The sequence below is a fragment of the Anguilla rostrata genome, chromosome 8 (assembly GCF_018555375.3).
Source record: "Anguilla rostrata isolate EN2019 chromosome 8, ASM1855537v3, whole genome shotgun sequence".
Taxonomy (NCBI): Eukaryota; Metazoa; Chordata; class Actinopteri; order Anguilliformes; family Anguillidae; genus Anguilla; species Anguilla rostrata.
In genome coordinates, this window is record NC_057940.1 from 46,536,855 (window position 1) to 46,562,373 (window position 25,519).

The 25,519-nt window shown below is 38.7% G+C and overlaps 1 protein-coding gene and 1 long non-coding RNA gene across 7 annotated transcripts in view; both read left to right on the plus strand.

Moving 5' to 3' along the window:
* The window catches only part of csmd3b (CUB and Sushi multiple domains 3b), a 919,486-nt gene that overhangs the window by 626,747 nt on the left and 267,220 nt on the right, over positions 1–25,519 (plus strand). For all 6 annotated transcript variants that reach the window (XM_064348440.1, XM_064348441.1, XM_064348442.1 and 3 more), the window contains 3 exons: positions 16,737–16,946; positions 17,277–17,465; positions 22,882–23,059. In XM_064348440.1, the coding sequence (XP_064204510.1) occupies positions 16,737–16,946; positions 17,277–17,465; positions 22,882–23,059 (577 nt within the window). The remainder of the gene's footprint in view (positions 1–16,736; positions 16,947–17,276; positions 17,466–22,881; positions 23,060–25,519) is intronic.
* On the plus strand, positions 10,837–14,509 carry LOC135261818 (uncharacterized). The gene is made up of 3 exons (XR_010332041.1): positions 10,837–12,156; positions 12,875–13,007; positions 14,380–14,509. It is a non-coding gene; the product is annotated as an uncharacterized LOC135261818 (long non-coding RNA).

A 25,519-nucleotide genomic window follows, 5' to 3' on the forward strand; every position in this document is an offset into this window, starting at 1 on the left:
TTCACTTGATCGGTTTGGAGAATTTACAGCCATTCTGGGCCACTGAGGCTGTTTCTAATTATTTTTCTTTGTATTACGAAACGTTCAGCGCTTAGTTGCATTGCATTAATGAAAGCAGGTAGCTATGCGATAGCTTTGCTTAGTGAACTTATAACTATTCCCTCATAGCAGAGTTGATACGGATACTCTCCACATTTCAATAAATTTACAAAATATCAAGTTTGTCTCTGGTTAATTCATTGCCATTTTTCATTGCTTTTCTAAAGGACACATTAGAAACATCAGCGAAACACAACCTGCTGTACTTGCCACTGAAATTAAATAGATACAGAAGTATGTGGGTCTAAGAAATTAAGTTGTTGCATTACCAGGTCTACTGGCAGTTAAAAATGAGTCATTTTGTTATTCTGTGCTACTATAAAAGCAAGTGTGGACTTGAAATGTTTTCTGTCAGCAGTTTGTTAGTCAAGTCTCTGTTTTTGTGAAACACATGCTTCTGGTGCTTGAGCAGGCATCACTAAAAAGTCTATCAATAGCCCCACGTTTATTGTAGTCTGGAGGTAGTCTATGCAGCCTATGAAATAATTAATTTGACGGCAAATCTGTTAAGTACATAGACTATTAATGCCATCACTATTAAAATCTATGTGGCAGTGCAAGTTTGGGATTTAGGGGCCGTCTTACTGGACCCTATGGGGTCCTAGTTGCCTAACCCTAACCCCCCCTCCAAAAAAATAAATTAATAAAATTTTAAAAATCAGCAAATGCAACTGGCAGTAAAAACTGAATACAAAACTAACAACAAGGCTAATTTTTATTCAAAATATCATGGTGTTGAGTTTCACATTTGCCTTGCTTTCTTATTGCTTATTTTTTCCCTACATCTCTCAAAGATGCCTCAAAAAATATAATTTTCCTCACATGAAAATGCTAAACAAGAATTGTTTATTTCAATAATTTGGGCAATTTATCTTGAATAAATTCTATATAAATTAAACCTATTTTTACTTATAGCTACTTGTCGCAGAGCAGGCATTGAGGAGAGTTGGTATCAATGAAAAACATTGCTATTTAGCCAAGAACTGTGAAATTTTACTTCAAACAGCTCTGGCATGTCAGTAATCTCCCGTTTCAGTTGTTCCTAATTTAATCGTGTCTGATAATTTATGCTGGATTTTATTACCATTACTGTAAATTATTGTAGCCTCTTTAAAAACTTCCATGTAGCCTACGGTTGTAAGACAATGTAGTGACCTATGAATGTAGTTGTGTTCATTGTTTTACAGCATTGCAAAGGGATGCATTATCTCATTGACAATAGCCCATTCCATTCTGACCAAGATTAGGTTATTTTACATGAAATAAATGCAAATTTTAATTCATTTGTCCATAGCCTATTATGCATTAAAAACACAAAACCAAATAGCAAAAGCAATGGCCTACTATACAGACCAATCTGATGTGTGCTTATAAATGAATGCATGTGACCAGATGGCTGTTTCTTTTCCATTAATCATTTGGCGTTGGACTGAATTGCGCATATGCAGTCCTCAAATGTCAAATGTAGCAGCAGTGTACATGAAGTTATCGACCATGTTACATTTATGGTGCGTTACATTTATTTTCCCTATAACGGTGCATTCACACAGCTAGCAACTCCTCAACCAAGTTCCCGGAAGTCCATTCATTCTCTATGTAGCTGAGCGACGCCCAACAACACAAGCAACCAAAGCTGCCTGAAAAATGTTGCCCACAGTTTAACTTTTTGCAGGCATCGCCCATCAACAGCCAGTCAGAGTTTTGGGCTTCCTCCAACCGATTTCTCCAACCGATATGAAACCATTTCGCGAATTATTGTTCCGCTTAGTGAGGAAAAATTGATGAACAATATATAAATGGTAAATGGTAAATGGACTACATTTATATAGCGCTTTTATCCAAAGCGCTTTACAATTGATGCCTCTCATTCGCCAGAGCAGTTAGGGGTTAGGGGTTAGGTGTCTTGCTCAAGGACACTTCGACACGCCCAGGGCGGGGTTTGAACCGGCAACCCTCCGACTGCCAGACAATCGGTCTTACCTCCTGAGCTATGTCGCCCCCATAATATATCATTATGGTACAATTGCACCCGGTGTAATACAGCGTTTTTTTTTTTTTTTAAAGAGTATAGGGATAGGTGTCTGAACATGATGCTTGGTCGGCAGTTTCAACTTGCTTTCTAGCTAGTGAGGGAAATAGAGAGATTGCTGGTTAGGCAGCTAACTAGTGAGAGAGATATGGAGAGAATGCTAGCCAGCTAGTGAGAGGGATCGAGCAATAACAAATATTTATCAGTGTCCTGACATAATTATAGAAACAAAAGGAGATGATATGTGGCTATATGGCATTTATACGTCTTTGATGACGGCGTTACTTATCTTCAATAATATGTAGTTGCACGAGACCGCTAAGAGGATACAACGGGAAGCTCCTGCCCTTCCCTCAGCCTAGTAAACCTGGGGCGTGTTCAGCCCCGACAAAACATAGCAAAAGGTTTATTTAAACGGAAATGGTGGTGTGTTGAACACCCTGTTGTGTTACACAAGCGTTGCAACTATGGCAGCTGAGAAGGCCATTCTTTGCGTTCTTTTTGAAGAATTTTCGGAGCCTAATGAAATCGGTTTAAATGCATGTTTAATCTATGAAATACTTGTCTTCTAATGTCCTCAATTGTTGCATACACCAAGCTGCAGTGGACGCATTTGTAAAGGACTTCAGTTGGATCCATTGTGCGCACTGCTTTTTTAATATGGCGGGGTTTATGTACACGTCGCTGCTGATTGGGTAACACCTCTGACACACCCATCAAACGAGAGAAAACATACCTCAAAGCTTGTTGCACTCCGTTTCACACCGTTTTGAGGAAACATGTCGTTCAACCCGGAAACTGTAGTAAAGCGGTGAACACCATTTTCAGATTGAACGTGCCCCTGAACAACCAAGGGGCCAGCTTTCAGTTCTCAGCAGTATAAGTATTATCACCCCCTGCTGATTTATGATTTTCGCTCAAAAAGCAGGTTTCCCCATTGGGCTCCATTCATTTTTGACAGCAAAAATAAAATACTTTCACTCAAATAGGTCCTACTGATGTTATCTCCATGCATGATATTAGAAAGAAAAATCACTTATTTTTCTGAGGTGAAATTTTTTTTCCTACCACACAAAGATATACTTTTTTTTTTTTTATTTAGTATTACCCGGTGTATGCACTATCCTCATTGTTGAGTAAAAAAAGCAGTTCTTCTCCTGATGTGCTCCCCATAGGTTTCTATTGGAGTTGTTGTCTCTACATATTATATACTCTAAGTGAACAACCCATCAACTGAGTTGCTCGCTGTGTGAACGCCCTTTACGTGAAACTAACATGGATGATGTTAAACTGCTCAAAACTATCTGATTATTGTTAAGTTTCACAGTCTGACCACAGAGTTCGTTGAATACATGTAGGGGAGAGCGGGGCACGTTGGAACACTTTTTAAATTAAGCTTATTTATTTAAAAATGATTTGGGTTTTATTACTACTTTTGCTATACATATGTCTGTTAGCTACAAATAGATACCAAAACTAGATTTCCAGCACCCGTTTCTTACAGTTTTGCCGAAACTTGTGAACTTTTGTGAAAATGTTCCAACGTGCCCCATGGGTGGCATCCATCCATTCAAGTTAACATTTCTTCATCTAAATTTTAACATCAAAATAAATAAAATAAGACTTTGTTCGGCCTAGTGCAACTTGAGAAACTGTTTATAAAGTGCAAAAATATCAAATTGTTATCTATAAGAAAAAAATAGGCCTCAATAAACAACTATTTACAATGGCATAAATCGGTAGCCTACTCAAACAGTACAATCAGAATTGAAAATGTAAACAAACTGTAAACATCAACATAGAAAGTATCAGTCAAAACTAAATGTCCGGCTTGCAGCCAAGTGCAACATGAGAAATGCTTACAGCTTGTAGCCCACACGTTATGTTCAAATAGAAAAACTGTTACCCATAACAAATATTTTAAAAAATAACACTGCAAACTGTACAAAGATACAAAATAATGCCATTTAAAGCCTGCATGGCATAGGTTTAGTCTAGGCTTTCTCAAGGCGTTAATCCTCTACAAATTCTTGGCCAGAAACACCAACATGTCCAATTTTGCTGGCTTCAGAAGAGACCTTTGAGGCGTAACAACATTCCCAGTTGTGCTAAAAACTCTCTCTGATGGAGTGCTTGTTGCGCAAATGCATAAGTACTTAGGCGCTACATTTGACAACAATGGAAAGCGAGACTCGTTGATTCTCCACCACTCTAAAGGTTCGGCTTCTCCATCAATCACTGCCTCCTGTTTGTAGATTACCACCTCCGCGGCAACTTTCTCCTCAGTAGTTTTGGGAATGACAGGGGCTGCTGACCTGACACCTAGAAGACTTCCCAAAGTTTTTCTTTTAGGGGGTGGCGGATGGGCCAGTTCATCCCCCTCCTGCCCCTCTCCCTCCTCTCTAATTTGTGGCATTTGCCTTGCCAGAGTGACCGCCTGCTCCTCGACTTTGCGCTCAATGCAACCCAAATCTGCTTTGAGAAAATTAATTCCACGATACCGTGGATCAATGAATGTGGTCGTGCGCATCATCTGTTTGATTGAGTCGTCGTCATTTCGACTCCAGTCCCGTCAAGATGCCAGCTTTCAAATCCTTGGTGAGGGCTGTGTCCTCGTCTGCCTCAGCCAAAATCTCATTATTGATGAGTTGGAACATTGGGAAAAGAGATGATGTGGTGACCTAGTTCTCCCCTGAGAGGATGTCAATAAATTCACTGACTGGCTTGAGAGCTTTGTTGATGGAGGCTAAGACATCAACATCTGAGAGAGGGATGTGGGCGTCGGTCAGCATTTTGAACGTGCCAGATTGCGGTGCTCTGCTCCAGAATTTGCTCTATCATTTTTTGTTTTGAGCCCCAATGAGTTGCACAATCCTGTTGGATGATAATAATAAATTAGTAATAGGGCTAGGCCCTAGTTTAGGTCTAATTGGAATAGGCTAAACATCGATAGTAATTGTGGGTTAAATCAAGTTTATTATGCACTCATTATGCACGTATATCAACATGCAATGGAATGCATGTTGAAGACAATATTGTGCCCTGGCTCTCTCAGCCAACACAATAAATAAATAGACATCACAAGACGTATGTACAAGAATCAAGGCTAGCCCATCACATGATGTGTATGTTTATTGATGGTTACATGTATGTGATAGCTTACCGTAATTAGAGAGCGCTCCAGTAGACCAAGCTCTTGCTGTGCTTTTCTCAGGTCCCTTTCTTTCTGCCAGCGGTGGGAAAATTGGCAAATGATGCTGCGGCAGACCCCCAAGGCTCGTTCTGTGCGTTGCCTTTCATGTGAGAGTGTGTTGGTCACAGCTGGATTGAGATTATGGCCGAAATAATTTAGCCATTGCCAGTCCAATTTCCTAATTGCAGCTACAATATTAGCTGCGTTGTCAGTTGTTATTGCTGACAGTTTGATCTGATCCAGTTGTCAGTCACGCAGGGCCTCTTCAAGGGCGTCAGCCAAATTTTCTGCCGTGTGGTTCTCTGGGAAGAAGCTTGTTTGGAGGCACTTGGATACATCTTCCAATCTTTGTTGATGTCAGTGACAAATACGGTGTCATATCAATACTTCACCACATGTCCGTCGTCAGCGTGAAGTGATGACCCTCCGAGATCAAAAATTGAACCTTGTTTCTCAGTCTATTGTACATCTCAGGGATGGCAACTTGACAAAAAATGCTTTCGACCTGGTGGATCATACTGACGGTCGAGTGTCTTGAGCAGTGATTTAAAAGACGGCTTTTCCACTGTATTGAAAGACACCATCTCTTTAGAAATGAATGTGGTGACTGCTTCATAGCACTGTCTTGTTTGTATTTCGAGCCCTTGGTAAATGCCCCTTCTGTGGGGCCCATCTGTGCAGCAATGGAGGCGTGATATTTTCGGAGGTGGGAATGCAAGTTCGATGTATTACCACCTTTTGCCATGACTTTTTTCGTGCAGTGTTTACATGTTGCCTCATCTGTGTTTTTCGGCTCACCTCCTTTGTTGGCTTCGAATCCGAAATGTTGCCATATTGGCGCAGTTTTTGATTTCTTCGACACTAACTCTGCCATGTCTCCTCTTACATCCCAAAAAACATTAACTTTCTAGTAAACAACAAACCGCGTGCGTGCGCATCGTCATCCCCCCACCCATCTTTGATTGGTCTACTGAGATTTGATCTCCTTGTTGCCGGACTGGGCACTAAATTGCGCACAGCCTGTCAATCTTCTTTTTTTTTTTGCACTCAGACACTAGTGGCTTTGTTTATAAGCAAACATAATATTATGTTAATCACGTTGTTTTATTGCTTATTACTAATGCAATACAAGTTGTATTTAGCGCCGTCAGCACATGTTGCTGATGTAGGCTACTTTTTAATTTGGCAGAACGTCTCATAATTACAAATGCCGGTTCAGTCGGTTCGCATAAAATCAAACCGGTTTAACCTCATAGACCGGACCAGACCGCCAAAACCGGAAACCGACCCAACCCTATGGGGCACGTTGGAACAGTGTTGTATATTACCTTAAAAACGTATGCAAACAACATTATCTTCTTACAATTACAAGTTGTGTGATACAAACATGATTTTTCCTACCAGTATTATTTATAGACTTTTATGTATTTATAATGTATATAACAATGAAGGAAGTAAAACCAGCGACTCGGGTCCAAGGTGAATATTTTAATTATGATGACCATTTTGATGAAACGCGTTGAACATGCGGAGAAGACAAAGAACTGAGAAGCGTTATCCAAAATGATCGTGTTTAATTTTGAAAAGGTTGTTGTTGTTGTTACATGCTGTTACACCATGCATATACAATGTGATTCAAGCACTTGAAACTGAATGATATCTAGTGGTATGTGAAGCCATGTTCTAATATGTGTGTGAAGAATCTTAACTAAATTTGTGACATTTTCTTTCATTCGTTCATACCATCAATATAGTTGTTTTATTATTATATTAACTTTTGGCACCATATCGTGGCACACATAGTGCTTATAGCCCTCAGTGCAGGCTTCGTGAGCCCATCCCCCACAGGACAAGCACTCTGTAGCGTCGCAGGGAGACGTGAATGATGGAGAAGGTTTTGGCAACTCCACAAACTGACATCCCTTTCTCCACATATCTGGCTGCTAGCTCAAGTACCTCCCTGGCCACTCCTCTATCAGTTTTACCTTGCCTATTTCTCATACTGTGAATAAAAGTAAAGAAAAATGGATATTCGCTTGAAGGCGGGGCACGTTGGTACACATCGTTCCAACGTGCCCCGCCTACTGGAGACCGCATATTTGGCTAGCTGTCACTCAGTGCTATGTAGCATGAAACATGAAAATATTCTATCTTGTAGCCACTATAATAGTCATTAAAATGATATATGTTTCAATTTTGTGACATGTTGTCAGGCTGCGTGGGGGGTTTGGACCCAAATGCAGAGGCAAAAATGCAAAAACTCCAAATGAAGGGAACAAAAGACTTTACTGCACAAAAGGAACAAAAAGGAACAAAAAGCCTCACAGGGCAACTTCTAACAAACAAGGGAAACTACAAAACGCAGGAACAAGAAAATCCAGAAAAATACAAACACGAGGAAACCAGAACATAGACAGGACCGCATGGAGCAGGAACTTGAGGAGGGGAGCACAGAACAACCAGACATAACCACAAGAATCCAGCACCTGAGTCAAGGAAGAGGGAAACTTAAATAGAACACACTGACGAGACACAGGAGGGCACCATGAACAATCAGGCCACAGAGAGGGAAGGGAAAACGAGACAACCAGCAAGCACTAATAGGAAGACAATTGAAAACAGTCATACAATTCACATAGGGGGAGCAGGACACAAAACAGAAGTGCCGCCATCTGGCGGCCCAACAGGGAAAACGCAGACAGGAAGACAGGACCATGACACATGTATATAAAAAGTAGAAGTAAAAAAAACACTTCAGTTAAAAATAATTACATGAGGTAAAAATAGACAATCGTGAATAAATAGTCTTGATGGTTTCAAATAATCCCACTATCTTCAGGGTTGGTGGATGTCACGTAGAGAGATGTATTCACAAAAATACGTCCGTGTTGCTGCAGCGTATCTCCTAATAAGCCCCGTGGTCCAACGTGCCCCGCCCTCCCCTACATTTCACTCAAATACACAGAAAAACCATGTCTTAATGTACAGCTTGTCACTAAAATGTATTTTTATCTCCTTTCCTGTTACAATAAGATCGTAATTTGACGCAAGCCACTGTTCTAGTTTGCTCGTCCCACGGTTGTGTTAACTGTCAGATATGGTTTTGAGTGCTCACATTTGCCACCTGGTCGTGGTTCACTTTTGGGAACAACAACTTGTTCCTGTGGAAAAACAAGAAAATATATGCAAATTAGCCTCTGCCGTGAAGATCTCTTGCAGCAGGAGTGCCAAATGAAACTCTAAACCACTGCACGCACCAGCAAAAAAGCTATGGAGATTTTATACCTACCCAGCACACACACAACATTCTGACAACGTTGTGAAAAGGTTGTCAGAAAGTTTAACTTGGTCTCTGCAAGGTTGTCACAATATTGTCACAATTTTACGAGTAAAGTCGTCATAAAGTAGTTTGACAACCAGCTAAGAACTTTCAAGGTTGCTAAAACAAAAACTTTCAAGGTTGCTAAAGTGGCTTGCTAGCTCTCATGATCAAGGCTTAAATACTAACGGACGATAAAGGTAACGGCTGTATTTATTTATTTATTTATTTTTTTTATTTTTTTTTTTAATACTTTTGTGGTTTTATTTCTGTGCTGGCAAATATGTCAGAGGTTGCCCAGCGCTAGCTTTAGCTGTTAAGGGGATGTGTATGGACTCCCCATAGAGATTAATGGAACTGGTCTTTACTTGCATATTGTAAAAGTGTCCTGTCCTGTGTGTTTGATGTTATCGATAATATGAGAGCAGGTTCTCCCAAACAGCATTTCTTGCAATTCGTACGTGTTCACTGTTTTGTAACCCAAGGAAAAGACTTCAACAAAAAGAAGAAACATCTTACTGTGGTGGGAAAAAAATCCCCCAGAGCACAAGGTTTTACTCTAAAGCCAAGGACACATTTTAAAGCTTGCAGGTAAGATGTAGCTACTAATTCATCATGTAGATGTTTTTGTATAACTATGAATTGTGCCATATGTTAACAGGATGGTAAACATTTTGATAAAATGATAGACACCTTCTAATTAAATAGCAATGTTATTACTCTATTGTATGCTATGCTGTTTTGGGAGGGTGATTTCTTTGCCTAGCTAGTTAATTTCCCTAATATTACACAGTAAATTTATTCATAATTTTATTTTATTTCACCCAAAAGATTTGAGAGAGGGACTGGAATATGACTGTAGCCTATATATGTAGCTTTTCATGTGCTCAACTGTTGATGCTTCTTGCACAAGGCAGTACATTAAATATCAATGAACGAATCAAGACAATTAAATATTTTGAATATTTTGGGGTCCAGAAATCTTGAGGTAGAGCCCCAGATTGAACCCCCAATGGTGGAGCACCTGATTGAACCCCAGATGGTGGAGCCCCGGATTGAACCCCAGATGGAGACCACCCTTAACATGGAGAATGATGGAAAGGTAAAATATAAATAAGCAAATAAAAATGTAAGGGTTCAACAAAACATTTACTGAAATAGGCTAGATCTAAAGCACACACAGCTGTTCATCATTAATCCAATATCCTTTGCTTCCGCCTAAAGATTTCCAAAACCATGGTCATGAAAAAACTGTTACTCTTCTGACAAGAGACTAAATACAAATGAAACCCTTGTTTAAATGGAATTTACTTTAAATCAGCTATCTATCTGTTTATCCATCTATACCCGCTCATGAGTTTATTCATAAATCTGTGGATTTCAATAAATGATCTCTAGGGAAGGTTGGGGAACTAAATGTATTTCAATTTCTTAAAGGTTTGCATCGGAAGTTGAATATTCATGGTAAAAAAATAAAAAAAGATAATAATAATAATAATAATAATAAGATAATAAATGGATTTGATTCAAATTCAGAATTTTGCTAATTGTTGCCTGGAGCCATTTGGAGCTCCCTGACACAAAACAGGAGATGGAAGTGTGAAAGGGTCCAAATGCTCTATGAAAGGCTCTGTGGTAAAGCCCCCTTTGACACCACAAAAAGTAGACAAGATTTTTTTTTAAATTTTCTGATTAGTGTACATTGACACAATAGTTCATAACTAATGATGTATATTTAAATTGTTTAAAACATTTTTGGTGATTATTTATGTTATTTTTAACCAGAATGCCTGGAGGACAGACTTTAAAGGAGAGGATATCAAATGGAGGGAGTTGAAGACTGGTGTGGCATTTTCTCTGTGAGAAAATATTTGACATCAATGAAAAGAAGACTGAATGAAGAAGGTTGAATATAGAGGTATGTTATTATTCTTGTTTATGATTAATTACAATTGACTCTTACCTACGACAAGCTGTTTATAAGCTGATGGGCTGTTGCATACAATTCATGTAGCATTGTCTCAAAGTCAATGAAAGCTTTACTTACATTTTGGATACATTTATTGAAAACATTGAAATGTGGAACAAATACAATAAATTAGCCTGCAATATCTTAATTATTTTTCCTTAGCATTACACCACCGATTATTGCAAAATTAATTAGCCAATAATTACTCCAAATACTCTGCTCTGCTTGGATGTGATTATTTCTCTAATCTGAAAGTACAGTATATTTGAATCCAAAATCAATATTTATTTCCCATGTGATTGGTTATTGATAAAATTGCCTACACTAACTAGAGTTACCAGAGGGCCAGTTACAGGTCACATAAATATACCTGCTGAGATGCTGCACATCCTGGCCCATGTGGTTGAAGAACCCATCCTATAGGTAGTCCTCTCCTCACATGCCATTGGCCTGCAAATGGCTGAGTCAACTGATGTTGCGATGACCAAGCAACTGGACATCCACCTCCATGTTTCTATTAATAATGAATAATTACAATCAGACATTGTGTAAGGATGGCATGATTATTCTGATGGAATTTGTTTTAGGTACCCTGGCAAAGAAGGGTGGCTTTTTAACCAGCTTTTGAACATCATTGTTGAAGCTGTGTGAGAAGTGATGGAAACAAAAGGCAACCATGTGTTCGGTTTGGGAACTGACGGAATTTCAGTGATGATGGGTAGTCTTCAACCCATTCATTTGAAAAAATATGTTTTAAGTTTTAAATAGAATATTAGAGAAAAATGAAAAATTCATTGTAAGTAATATGTTATTTAAATCATTAAGAGGGCAACATAATTTAAAGTATTTAGAACGGGTTGGTGGATTGGAGTTGCCAAGCAGCTGACCAACACATGGCTTTGGCTAGTGTCTTGCATTTGTAAACTGTGCTATATACAGCTATTCACAGCAATGCTCCAGGCAGTTGCTACTTCGATTGTAGTGGACCACCTCAAAGTGACTGTAAGTCTACCTATTTAAGGAAAAACACTTGTAAGAGCTCAACTTTATTGCCTTGCTATTTTTCATTAGGAGGTGAAGGACACAAGATTGCTTTCACAAAACCAAACATCTCAAGCACATCTGGCAGCACACGTAGAGGAGGCGGCCATCAAGAAAGATCCTGTGGCGTGGGGCCTGTACACATTCTGTGCTACATACAGATTTGTTGCTGTGTTCCACCTCAAAGCAGCTATTGTTTTCCGTCTCAGTCGCTTGTCCAAACTGTTTCAAAGAGAGGACGTCAACTTCTTGATGATCAAACAACATTGCTCTTGAATGGGTTTCTGAAGGAATTTGCTAGACTTAAAATTAACCTGCTCTGTTTTAATATATTTTATGTCCCTGTTACCATTGAGACCAGAGGCAGGAGACCAGTAACCTCACACTTCTGTGAGGTCAACCAGATGGTCAACAGCCTAAACATCCAGGCGGAGGAGGAAAGGGGGAAGAGACAGAATGTGAGAGAAGAGGACCCAGGCACATTATGGACATGGTTCCAAAATGAGGTATTGATACAATTGAACATAATTGACAGCATCTGTATATTAATTTTTAATAGGGAGGTCCTGATTTGATCCACGGAACAGTATCAGCTCCCGATACCACCATATTTTGTGGATCGGGTATCGGCTAGGACACGCCCATTCTGAATCTGATTCTGTCGAACACAACACTTAGACTGTATATTCATTATTGCTGTACCAATAATCATGCCAATGAAGCTCATTTGAATTTGAATTTGAATTCTAGAGGGAGAGGAAGGGCCACAGTTCATTGGGAAGGACTCTCTGATTGGGCGCTGTTTATGCGTGGTCCATGCCACTTTTTGTGTAAACCACACATTTTACCCATTTTTTAATTTGCTGACAAAAACAGCCATCTGTAAAAGTGGAGACGACATGCCTGGGAATAAAGGCCCAGGGGGATAAGTCGAGTTGGCTTGTGCCACATGGTCTCTCCTTAAGTTTATAGGAAATATACTTTTCTATATTTTTAAATATATATATATATATATATATATATATATATATATATATATTTTATATATTTTATTGTCTTGAGTTATGACTCCTCTGTATTCTGACTGATACACCATGATGATGGGACGACCCCATGACAACCATTAACCAACCCATCCCCTGAAGTTTAATAGCATTAACAAAAACATTTGTATTCAATAACTTGTATTTCTGAAACCTGAAAATATTTTATCCATTCTACTAGGACAAGTCTCAGCTGGTGGTCATGAAGCAGATGATCTCTGAGCATGATAACAACTCTGCCCCAACTTAAACCAGCTCTTACAGTTCCAGTATCCAGCATCAACTGTGAGAGGCACTTATCTGCAATGAACAGGGTAAAATCATGTGATGTGTAAATTATGTTTATTTTGTAGAAATGTAATTGTTCAATTTCTGCATGATTGGCAATTAGGGATGGTGATTTTCAATTATTTCACAGATTGAGTGATCATATAATGTGCTTGTCCTTGGGGAAGAATCTATTTTTAGAACGTACCTCGGCCGGGCGACACCACTGGTTGTATAGAAAATAAATTAACAAATAACAACGCTTATCAGTACCCAAGTCTTTCCATCATAATAAAGTCTTAATGCTCAGTTCATTGTGTCAATGAACACAGTGTTGAATATGACACAAATAATTTTATTTTCATCTCACAAATGTTGCACGCCCACAAAACCAATGCACAATGGCTTGGCTGAATACTAAATTCTAATTGGCTGGGATATGTGTATTATTTCTCCATATATGCCTGAATATGCCCAAAGTATTAGTATCTGAAAAGTTCAATCACCATTCTAAATGAATGCACATCAATTGGTCTGACTTGATAAATAAAGTGGAAATTTGTAAGAGCAAGCAACACAACAGTTCCAATATTGTACTTGCGACAGTGTGAGCTTGATGTCCATAAATGACTGTATAGAGGGCAGCTAGTCTAGTTACAGCTTATATGTTTATATTTTAGACTCTGTTTTCTAATATAATTCAGCAGGTGCCTAGCTAGCTATCCGTGATATATTTGCTTCATTCTGTTCATATTAGATGAAGAGAAATCCTCTATTGTGCTAGCCAACTGTGTACAGATTAAGTACTATCACAATTTATAACTACTAGTTGTTGAGTCTAGTTCATGTTACACATGCACTTTACTACTCATTGTCTTTTTAAGAACAGGTGAACAGATACCTGCTTTTAGCAGGACTAACTACTTTGATTGTTGCTGCCATTTGTAACCGAACTGGGTGTGACTTTGACTAGCCCTAGTGTAATCTAAAAAATGCATCAGGTTAGATATTAGGCATGATTATATAGTATAAAATTATCTTAAGTTTCCTGTTGAAATGAATCTGTCAAGTATATAGGGAGGTGTTGTGGTAGGTAGGTGGATTTGTATGTTTGTGCCCATTAACATTGCAAGGAATGATAGAAGAATTTCCTGTAATCCAGTCATTTTAATAGCATATTTATTTTATATTTACCTTTAATGTCTTCATAAAATGATCACTGCTGTTAATGAATTCATATGATGGCAAGAAACCTTTTGAAATTTAATTTACTGTGTAAAAAAACTTAATGAACCCAAATACTCTCTTCTGTGTTTATTCAGTGTTTATTCACATATGTGGAGCAGATTATGACACTGAACATGCATTGCCACGGTGTTCCTGTATTTTTACTTTTGTGTCCCTATTACTTCTTTACAGATTGACGGCACCCATACGGCAAGACTGCACCTCCTTGTTTTATTTTAGCCTTGTCTTTCTGAAAAATAATTGTCAAATAATTAACAAATGTTACATTTACTATTTTAACAATTGAACAAATGTAAGCAGGTAAGTATAGAAAATTAATATACAGATGCTGTCATTTATGTTCAATTGTATTTTATTTATTTATTAGAAAAATAATATAATATTCTAATTCAGAAATATTTGCATTCTAAAATTGTAAGTATATGGGGTCGAATAAAAGTTAAATTGATTATAAATTTAAAAATTGGTTGTGGTTTTTGGTGGCCTTATTACAAAATGGGTAAAAGATTAGGTGTTGCATATTGGTTCATTGAATTGTTTATGTTAACAGAGTGCAAGCCAAGGTGAAAAATCAGTAAAAATAATTTTGGAATTCAGGAATCAGCAGGGGAAAACTGGTGAACTGGACCGGTACATCTTAAATATGTGTATAATAACCAGTGGTGACCATCAAAACCATTACAATTTAATTGGAAAGCCATCTGTTATGGTGAGCAGTTGAGGGAACAACCCAGTAGAAACCATTACAGTGGTAAAATGTTATAATCAGGTGAATTGTTTTAATTGATCGATTTAATTGATCATTTTAATTGATTTTTAACATATTAAAGACTGAAGTGAATCAATAGGCTCCTAACTGGTGAAAATGTGGCAACTAAAACTAGCTATTTGGCACATAATGAAGAATTCAGAGAAAACAAATAATAAAGCAAACCTGCTTTGTGATAATAAGTTTAAGGGGAGATTTTTTTTGAATAACTTAAACGTGTTCAACAACCTAACTAGGAGCCTGCGGATTCACCACAGTTTTTAATTCGATCAGTTAAGAAAACTTACCTTTTTTATGTATTTGTTTGCAATATAGCACAATGTGAAGGTGGGACAATTATGTTTTGTAACATGCATATTTCTGACATAGTGTGGTTTAAGAGCATTAATAACCCCGCTAAACATGAGAAGTCTCATTAAGAAAAAAAATTACAGCTTGTTAAAATTCTTGGATTGTAGTTGTGGTTGGAACAAAAAACCCAGCATACACTCTTCTCAGCTTCGGACTCAACATAACAATTTACACAACATTGGTTTTTGTCGTCTTAACTACAGCTGGGCAACTGGCCTAGTGCTTGAGTGCTTATTGTAGACATGTTGATCCGATTGCAGTGTTTTATAACATAGTGGTGGTGAACACGTTTATGGTGGAATGAAATTCTGCTTCATTACTGTTGTAGTAGCCAATGTATTTCTTTTGATGAGTTATCTAGGATCTTCGCAGCCTGTCTCTCGCTCTCTCTCTTTGCCTTTAACAATTCCACAAACAGTGCATATAAAAGGTGTGGCTATTAAATAATGAGACTAATGCTGTAATTAATTTCAATAAAGAGAACTTATATTTAAGTTCCTTTCCCCTTCAATATATTCCCCTTCTGCAACTACACACCGCTGCATTCTCGTCTTCCACTGATCAAAGCAGTGCAGTAGGTGTTCTTCCATTAGTTGTCTCAGAAGCTCCGTCGTTTTCTTCTTCACTTCTGGAACAGACTCGAAACAGGTTCCCTTGAGTGCAGAAAAGAAAAAAGTCGCATGGTGCTAGATCATGAATATAGTGGTCAAGTACTTGCATAACTTTCTGACCTAGCTTATGCTTACTGCGTGAATTGGACATGATGTTTGTGGCTATGGATAACTATTACATAATGAGTATTGTACTGACTGCCACTTCTTTTGTCCTGGTGCGGACAGTGCACGGGATGTTATGCATCATGTTTTGGTCAGGTTTGAGGACATCCCAATTGGTGATATTGGATGTGCAAGAAGGCACCTACAATGTTGTAAAACAATCACAGCCGGGGAAGAGATTTGTCTCCAGTGCTTTAAAAACCAGGCTGTTCTTCAGCACTCTGGTGTCATGCATTGACCCAGGATACCCAACTAATTTTCCAAGAAGTCATAAACTGCTTTACATAGCACTTATTTAAAAAAATGATTTAAGTAGTCAGGTGGGTATTGTCCTGGTAGCTTTATGCGCACCACATCCACAGCTCTATTTTGCATTGTAGTCCTGGTATGTTGGGCAAAATCTTGTCCATTTTGCAGTTTATCCAGCTTGAGATCTAAAGAACTTAGAATTTCTCCTTCAGCAGCTGTGCAATTTTGTATACAATATGCTCACTGTGTGTCACTTCCCTACACATTTGAAATGTAGGACTTATCATATTATATTTTCTGAGCTGAAATAAATCTAGGGAGCTTTAGGCATGGTAATTATTCATTTAAATTTGATTTTCCTTATCCTTTGTTTTATGCCCCAGGAATTCACCTGCAATTCATAAATTTCTCTACGGAAGCTATCCATGACTATCTGGAGGTCCGGAGTGGATCTGTACCGGCAGGAACAGTGATTGACAGGTTCAGTGGGCCACTAGTTCCAGAGCCGTTCTTCAGCACAACCCATGAGACCAGTTTCTTCTTCCACAGTGACTACTCTCAAAACAAGCCTGGCTTCCACATCACTTACCAGGGTGAGGGATCTGTTCATTCCAAATATTCCTGCCATTTCTCCTGCAAGGCAACTCTTACAACAATCTACTACAATCACAGGCCAAATTAGCTGCATTGAACTGCTTGGCTGCAATATTTCATTCCAAAGTAGTTATAATTATCACTCAGTTAATTACTTCTCATGTACACTTTTAATTTCTTTTTTATCAAAGGAAAATATGGTATATTCATTTTTTGCACTGTACAGGAATATGCAATGGTCTATTTATTTAATCACCCTAATAATGATATGTGCAGCACTAACATGTCTGGCTTCATAACCTTCTATAATGGCATGTGTTATTTATTAGCCTATCAGCTGCAGAGCTGTCCTGACCCCCGGCCTTTCCGCAATGGCATTGTGATCGGCACTGACTTCAGCGTCGGCATGACAGTGTCGTTTGAGTGCCTGCCAGGGTATTCCCTCACTGGTGAGGCCTCACTCACCTGTCTGCATGGTATCAGCAGAAACTGGAATTACCCTGTGCCACGATGTGAAGGTGAGATTCTCTTCCTTCTGTTTTTCTCAAGACTCATTTCACATTTGACTGAAATTAATTGTTGTTGGTTATTCCTGTTATTGTCAAAAGAAACTCTTAGTCAGTTATACCACTAATTCTATGCATCCTGGTCTCATGACTGATGTGTGAAAAATCAGTGCAGTTATATTCAGGGTATGTTTGTATTGATTGTTTTGTATTGTTTTTCCCTCCAAAATAAAACAAGCTCTATCTCTGCCGTTTCATAACCAATCTGAATGCCATTTCACATGTGGACTACAATCACCATGGGCTCCCCAAATACTGTTGGTATAGCTATGTTACACAGCTACCCTTATTAATGCCAGACCTAGATGCAGGACTCATTTTCTCACTTCCAACTAAATGCTAACTAAAATAAGTATGAACATTTTATGTACTAAAAGGGAGGGACACACCACCAGGTCTATTTCATCTTTTTAACCCCTTTGCTCAGATGCCAAATTTTGGCACATTTATGGGGTGCCCTATTTAAAGCTTTATAACTCCAGATGCGAGCATCACAGAGACTTGGAAAATGGCTTAAATAAAGCAAGATCACGGTATCACTCACAACTGGATACTGCAGTACTATTAGATTAAATTATATTTTTAATTTAGGCAGAAATAAAATGCCACAAATACAATCGGTGAAAATGCAAAAATGAAGTTGTTCTTCAGTTTGAAATGAAATACTGAGAGATTTACTAAAAATCTATGAAGCAAAAAGTAAGCAGTGTACCCTGGTGTCCCTTAGTGTCTCCAAATCTATGCAAAATTTAAATTGAGCTTTGCTATAAATCATAACATAATCATATATGTAACTACAAATCAGTTGTTTTGACTCATGAAACCTAATTTTACATCATTCTCACAATGGAAATATTTAATCAGTATGGTGTCTTAGATATCTCAGGGTCCAAAAACCTATCCAAAACCCGTCTAAAAATGAGTGAAGTGTTTTTTGTCCATTATAAAGAATATACATTTGTCCCTTACAATGTTTTAAGAGCAAACATTGATTTTGGCTATGTTCGGGCTTCTCTGTAAATCTGTGCATCAAACAAAACGTTGCTCTGGATAAGAGCGTCTGCTAAATGCCTGTAATGTAATGTAATGTAAAAAACATGACTGAGCCACTAATGAATGCTAACAAAGCAGGCCCCTACAAGGCACTACACTACGAACTGCTGACACTGCCCAAAGTACGCCCACAATGAGACAATACAAACACCTAAGCCTGTTAGTTAGCCCCAATACAAAAGTTCTTAGCATTATTAGCATAGGCTAATAGTTGTGTCTTACGATAAATGCAAATATAACTATCAAAAATATGACACAATGTAAATAATTTAATAAAAGCAGTAATATGCACGCCTTCATACGCATCCTAGGTAGACATTGTGGTTCATCCTCTTCTGAGTACTGACTGGAGAATTTCTTTAGCCATGTTGATGAGTTGGAATAATTTGTAAAATATCTTCCAATAACCAAAGGTATTGGAGTGCTTGTATTTTATTGCTTAATGTTACGGTTTACTGCACAATGCAGTGATGAAGCAGAAGTTTAAGTGGTTGCCTGCAGGTCTGAGCCCTTCTAAATAAAATAAAATGAGATATGCAATACACTGTTGGAAAGTTTATACTGTCCTCTAATGTATAAACGAGGTGTCATTCAAGCGAGGATGAACTGTTCAGAGATGAGTTCAGGATGCCAGCGTCATGACCACTTGGGGGCTTATGCAAAGAGGTTGAGCTTATAGGGAAATTGACCCTCTCCTAGTTAAAATTATGGTGACATTAAATACTAATATTTTGAGATCTTTTTGGGAGAGTCAGCTTTTGCAATAATGGGAATGTTTCTGAGCTACTATTTATAGACACTAGATCTGGCAACAATTAAACCAAGCTACAAAGTCTTCTAGCTACTAGAGTGACGAAAGCCAAAATACTGTGATTTCTCTATTTCATTTCAAACTGAATGAGAACAGCTTAAGTTTTGCATTTTTGCCAATATATTAGCATTTGTGGCACTTTATACCTACATTATGAAGTCTTGCTTCATTTAAGCCATTTTCCGTATGCGTGATCCCCCTAGCAGCCATGATGCTGGCGTGCCTAGATTGCTCAAATCAGACTTTCAGTGCTCTTGCAACCAAACTATGAGTTGAAAACACAACTCTGTGTTCTGGCTTTATTAGTAGACTATACATGACAACTATGCCGAATACAAGTTTCTAAGCGCCACCATTTAACAAGCGTCCATTTAACAAGCACCCCCTCTCTGTCATCTGCCGATGGAGACAATGGAAGCTTAGAGTCAAGACTGTTGTACTATTTATTAATGCATCTGCAGCTACACCCCACACACATGACACAGTGGACAATAGTGTCTAGCTGGGCATTCATAAAAACATTATTTCACCGCCAAAAATTTGTATTTCATCATAGCAACAAGATAAGCCCAAAAATAGCCCTAAGAAATGCCAATAAAGCAGTGCAAATGCTGCTCACTGAATAATGAAGACTATTTTTTAATAAAATTATACCATGTAATTCTACTGTCAATACTGGTGACTAAATATAGAATAAATATACAATCTCACCATTGGTTTTACGCATAGAGATGTCCCTTTTAAGACCGAGTGATCATATATTGTCTTGGACAATCCATTTGTGAAATATATACTCATTTGTGACACCTGGGTATCTTCCAAAATGGCTGTGCGTAAAACCACACATGTTGTTTACAGCGTTGTTGTCCTTTTTACTACAATAATTGATTGACAATAATTTTTTCCAGCAGGTGTCAGTATAAGCTTTCTAACAACGTATTTTTACTTTTGGGATACCGTTTTACAGCCCAGCATAACAAAAAGTTTTGTCTCATCATCGCCACCTCAAGCATTCACTCTCTGATAGCAGTAAAAGACACTGTACCCAGCGAAACGTAGGAGTTCCGTTCTGTTATTTTTTGGAAAGTATTATTATTATTGAGAACTTCTGAGCATGGCTATGGCATATGTTTGCTGATAAACCTAGCTGATACTGTATTCTGGAGCTGTACTTGCATACCTTCGGCTATTGTTGGCTTTATCTTGTTGCTACGGAATTCACATTTTTAGTGGTAAAGGATTGTTTTCATGTATGCCCAGATAGACACTATTGTCCAGTGTGTCATGCGTCGGGGGTGTAGTTACAGATGACACTGCAGGGAGGGGGTGTTTGGTAAATGAACGACTAGCGACAACTTTGACAAAGTTGTCCTAAATTGTCTACTAATAAAGTTAGAACACCGAGTTTGTGATTTCAACTCGTAATTTGGTTGCAGGAGCACAGAATGTCTGAATTGAGAAATCTAGGCACGCAGGTGTGCCGACCGCCAGGGGCATTGCGTGAAGGGGCTAAGCGTAATCCAAGCGGGGTAGCTGGGTTTGCATCTCTGGCTTTGTCCAGGGAAAGAATTCAGGCGCCTCACTACTGGGAAGATCTGGTTGTTCTCAGCATGCAACTCCAAGCAGTAATTTGGAAAATAACCACTTCCATCGCAATGTTGGGAACTGCAAGCTAACTTGTTGGATGAACAACTAAATCCTAGTGCTGCTACTCATGAAGTCTTCTGCAGACAGTAGTCACTGGCACATTTACGCCTGCCTCCTGAAGAGTGTTTCTGGTCTGTCAGAGGCCCTGTTCAGACCTGTACTTTGTATCCAGATATACCCAGATTGCGTCTAGATTCAGTCGAGACGGATGTCAGTTCACACCTGGCATCAGAATGCATCTCCACATGCATCTCGAGTGACCACTTGTGATCGGATCTCACTTCCCCCTCAATATGCAAATAAACACGTACATCATTTCCGTTTGCAAAGACCAAATGTGTGGTTGTTTTTAACCGGCAGGAGGCAAGAATGCACTACCTGTGCCTAGTCTGCCAGAAATTAAAAGAAGAAGACCTTGGCACGCGGGCAAAATCAAAACAAAAACAGACTGGGTCTATTCGTTGGCGTGTTCCAGGCAAACCAGGTTCCTAAATATTTGAGCTTAAAATATCTGCGTTCAAAATAACATTTTTAGAAAAAAAAAATCAAGTCATTAAAGAAATACAGGCAGTTTGTGCCATTTTCTTCACAAAACCCCCTGCCAGACAATATTTAGTAGGTGCTGATAACCAGGTGGCGGCATGGTGGGTAGCACTTTCGCCTTACAGCAAGAATGTTGTGGGTTTGAATCTCAGCTTGGGGCCTTTCAGTGTGGAGTTTGCATGTTCTCCCTGTGTCCGTGTGGGTTTCCTCCAGGTACTCAAGTTTCCTCCCACAGTCCAAGGACATGTAGGTAGGCCAATTGGAGACCCTAAATTTCCCATAGGTATGAGCGTGTGAGTGAATGGTGTGTGTGCCCTGTGATAGATTGGCGCCCTGTCCAGGGTTTATTCCTACCTCTTGCCCAATGAATGCTGGGATAGGCTCCAGCCCTCCTAATCTCCTCTCTTGTGTGCAGTCCTTCCTCACACAAACAACCAAAGCTGTGCATTCCCTGTAGAATCGATGAGTCAGAGGAGAGTGACAGTATATAAAAGTTCAATTGAAATAGGGAAGGGAGAAGCAAGCGGAATTTGTTATGAGTAATTACTTTTTAAAAAATATTGCACGTTGTATTTCTTTAACTAGTTTTTCCATTTTGTGTTTTGCACATTTTAGCATTTTTCTCTGTGTGCCTGTAATATGCCTTGACACATTTTCCCTTAGCCTATATAACAAAACCACTATAATTCAGAAAAAAAATGTTGAAATTGAAACAGTTGTGTCCTTTATTTCAAGACAATAGTTTTATGAAAGTATGTTTCTGTGGGTGCAGAAATCGATTCTGTAATATTGGATCATTGGCAGTAGAAGCTGATGAAAAAAGTGCATTTTTTCTAGTGTTAATGATGTTCCATGATGAACGGTTGATTTTGGTTAGCCTGAAGTTCATTTCTCAGTCTCATGATGGCTTCCTGGTCTTTCATTGGCACAACTGTGGTCCTCATGTTGACAAATACTGATAACAGACCCCAAAGGCAATCAAAAGCGCAGATGCAAGACTAGATACTGAAAGCTGTCTTATACCTGCACGAAGGAAGAAATTGAACACACTCGACTAATCAGAAGTACGTGTCAGGCCATTTGTCCCAAACATTATGGTCCCCTGAAATGGAGTGACTATGTTAAAAAAACTGCTGTAATTGTATATAAAATGTATAAAAATACAACAATAGCTGACAATCTGCCTTTTAACCACATGCAGTGTTTGATTACAAATCTAAAATTGTGGAGTACAGAGCCAGATCAAGAAAAAATATTAGTGATCATGTTATGTGTGTTTATCTGCCCGCTGACCTTTTGTTTTCTCTCCCAAAGCTCTTTGTGGGGGCAACACCACATCCATGAATGGGACCATTTACTCCCCAGGACACCCTGCAGAATACCCCAACTTTCAAGACTGTGTTTGGAGTGTCCGAGTTCCACCTGGAAATGGAATTTACATTAACTTTACTGTTCTCAGTACGGAGCCCATCTATGATTATATCACAGTTTGGTAAGAACCCATCTATGATTGCATTATGGTTTGGTCTCATCAAATCTTTGACATTGTCACAGAATCAGAACCTTTCAATTTTGAAAAAGTCCTATTCAGTTCAACACACATTTAAATGTATAACTTTCATCAGTATATAAAATTAATGGTTACAAATAGTGCAGGCTGTGATGGATTGGCTCACTCCCCAGAGTTTTGAATTTGATGTGGGTAGCCACCTGGAGCCAGTTAAGGGAACGCGGAAGCGGCTGACATATTTGGGGAGGCTGAAAACCAGGCGGGCTGTAGCATTATGGATGAGCTGAAGGGACTGGACAGAGAGCTGCAGAAGCCAAGCCTGGAAGGAGTTGCAGTAGTCCAGACTGAGCATCGTCTTTTCTTGTGCTCCAGCTTTGGGCATGAGCTGATAGAAAACTTGGCTCAGTTGGCTTAGCTGGTTCCTCCTTTCCCCAACTTCAAAAGAGCAGAATTAAGAGAGAGAATGTGAAAAAGACTGCAGGGTGAGCTTGGTTAACTTGTACAGGTTAAAGTGGGCAGCATACTTCTTGCGGAAACGAAGTTCGGCGAGGTCGTAAGAACAAAATGACGTGATTGCGAAGAAAACTCACAAACCCATTTCCTTGCCGAAGTTTTCTTGGCACTTCTTGCACCTCCAAGATTTTCTAACTAGCCGAAATCACCGCAGATGACCAATGCGAACATCGTGTGTGACTGGTCAGAAATTCATGGTGGCCGTGATTTATTTTGTTTTATTTCCGCAAGCTGATTCCCTGTCTCCATGGAGACCACACTGCCGGCAATGTTACAATAATTACATATATACATAATACAATAATATTGATACTTTTGTTGCTACGTGTGGTTGCGAAACCGCATTGAGTATAAAACAATGTCGTCCGCAGAGAACTTCTTCGGTTTCGACAAGCCGAAAAAAATTTGACTTCTTTTGAAGTATGCTGCCCGCTTTAGGTTCTCTTGCTGCCGCAGTGGAAAGAATTGGTATTGGTAAGAATACAGAGTCATCCAGACTCCAGTTTGTATTTTAATGGCACACACACAACACAACATGAGCAAAATTCTGAGTTATTACAATATGAGTGTGGTCGCTAAAGAGGAAACATACATTATAGGGGAGAGCGGGGAAATAATTATAAATAACGATTTTCAAATTTGGCACCATTTATGAAAATATTTCAAGAGAGGTTCATCGTTTTTTAATATGAACAACCTACATCCCTTGGCTATGATTACATACCACAATGAAATTTCTGGGACATACCATTCAGTAGCAATCTGACTAAAAGTACTGAGAGTGAAATGTTACATTTAACCCCGAAGTTGGGGTAAAAACAAATGCGGCATGGGGTACACTTAACAGTCTTTATAGCTTTAAAGTTAACACAAAGTAAGGCAATTCAATACAATTTCATGTTTTATGATACAAACAGTCTTTTATTTATTGATTACATTTATGTTTTTTTGTGGCCTACCTATATCAGTGAAAATTTATTATGACTATGCCTTATTCTCCTGTTCCCGTCTAATGTCTGTTCGATCCAAACAGCTGCATCAGGTGGTCATGTCACCACATAGCCTAAAGTTAAAGTTGACTTAAATATATGTACGAAGATTCAGTCTGAGTTGAACAAATCCAATAAATTGGTTAATTAATACTGTGTTAGGTTTTGCCCCGCTCTCCCCTATATAAATTAGAAAAAAGTGATGATTTGACAGTCTAACAGCGTAAAATGAAGAAAGCTTATCTATATACCTAGGTAGACCTACATAAGGTTAAAGAAGGAAAATAAACTATGATTGCAATGTGACTATATTTAAATACATCTTATTATTCATTTGAACAAACCAATAACATCAGCCATGTACAACTACGTAAAACTAACTATATAAGTGACGTTCTTCTGTGGTGTTTAAACAACTAAACCCAATCATTTCCTTGATTTGTGGTCCACATTCACATGCACTTACGTATTACTGTGACTACGCTGATGCACAGTAGTGACTTGGATGTTAGCTGTAGCAACGTAAATGCTCACGGTAGCACGCTAGGCAGCTATACTAAAAACAACACACAGGATAGTGCCATTTTATATGGTCTGCACATGCGCATTGTAATTCACTTTTCTAAAACGTGGACTGCACACATGCCCATAGTCATCAGAGAGGGATTATGGTCATGCACTGTTATATTTAACACTACACTGTTAAGTGAGACACTGTTCTTTCCAGCAGCATTAATGCACTTAACCTGCAGTTAAATGACTGGTTTGCTGAAGAAAGGCAAATGAAGGTATGGGTGCATGCATTATGCCAATCCACTTGTAGAAGGATAAAAGTAAACACAATTGCATATTAACTTTATGCAGTCGACTGTATTTGACTTGCGGACATTAAAACATGTATGACATTTTTTGGCACATTAATAGTGACATACACCGCATA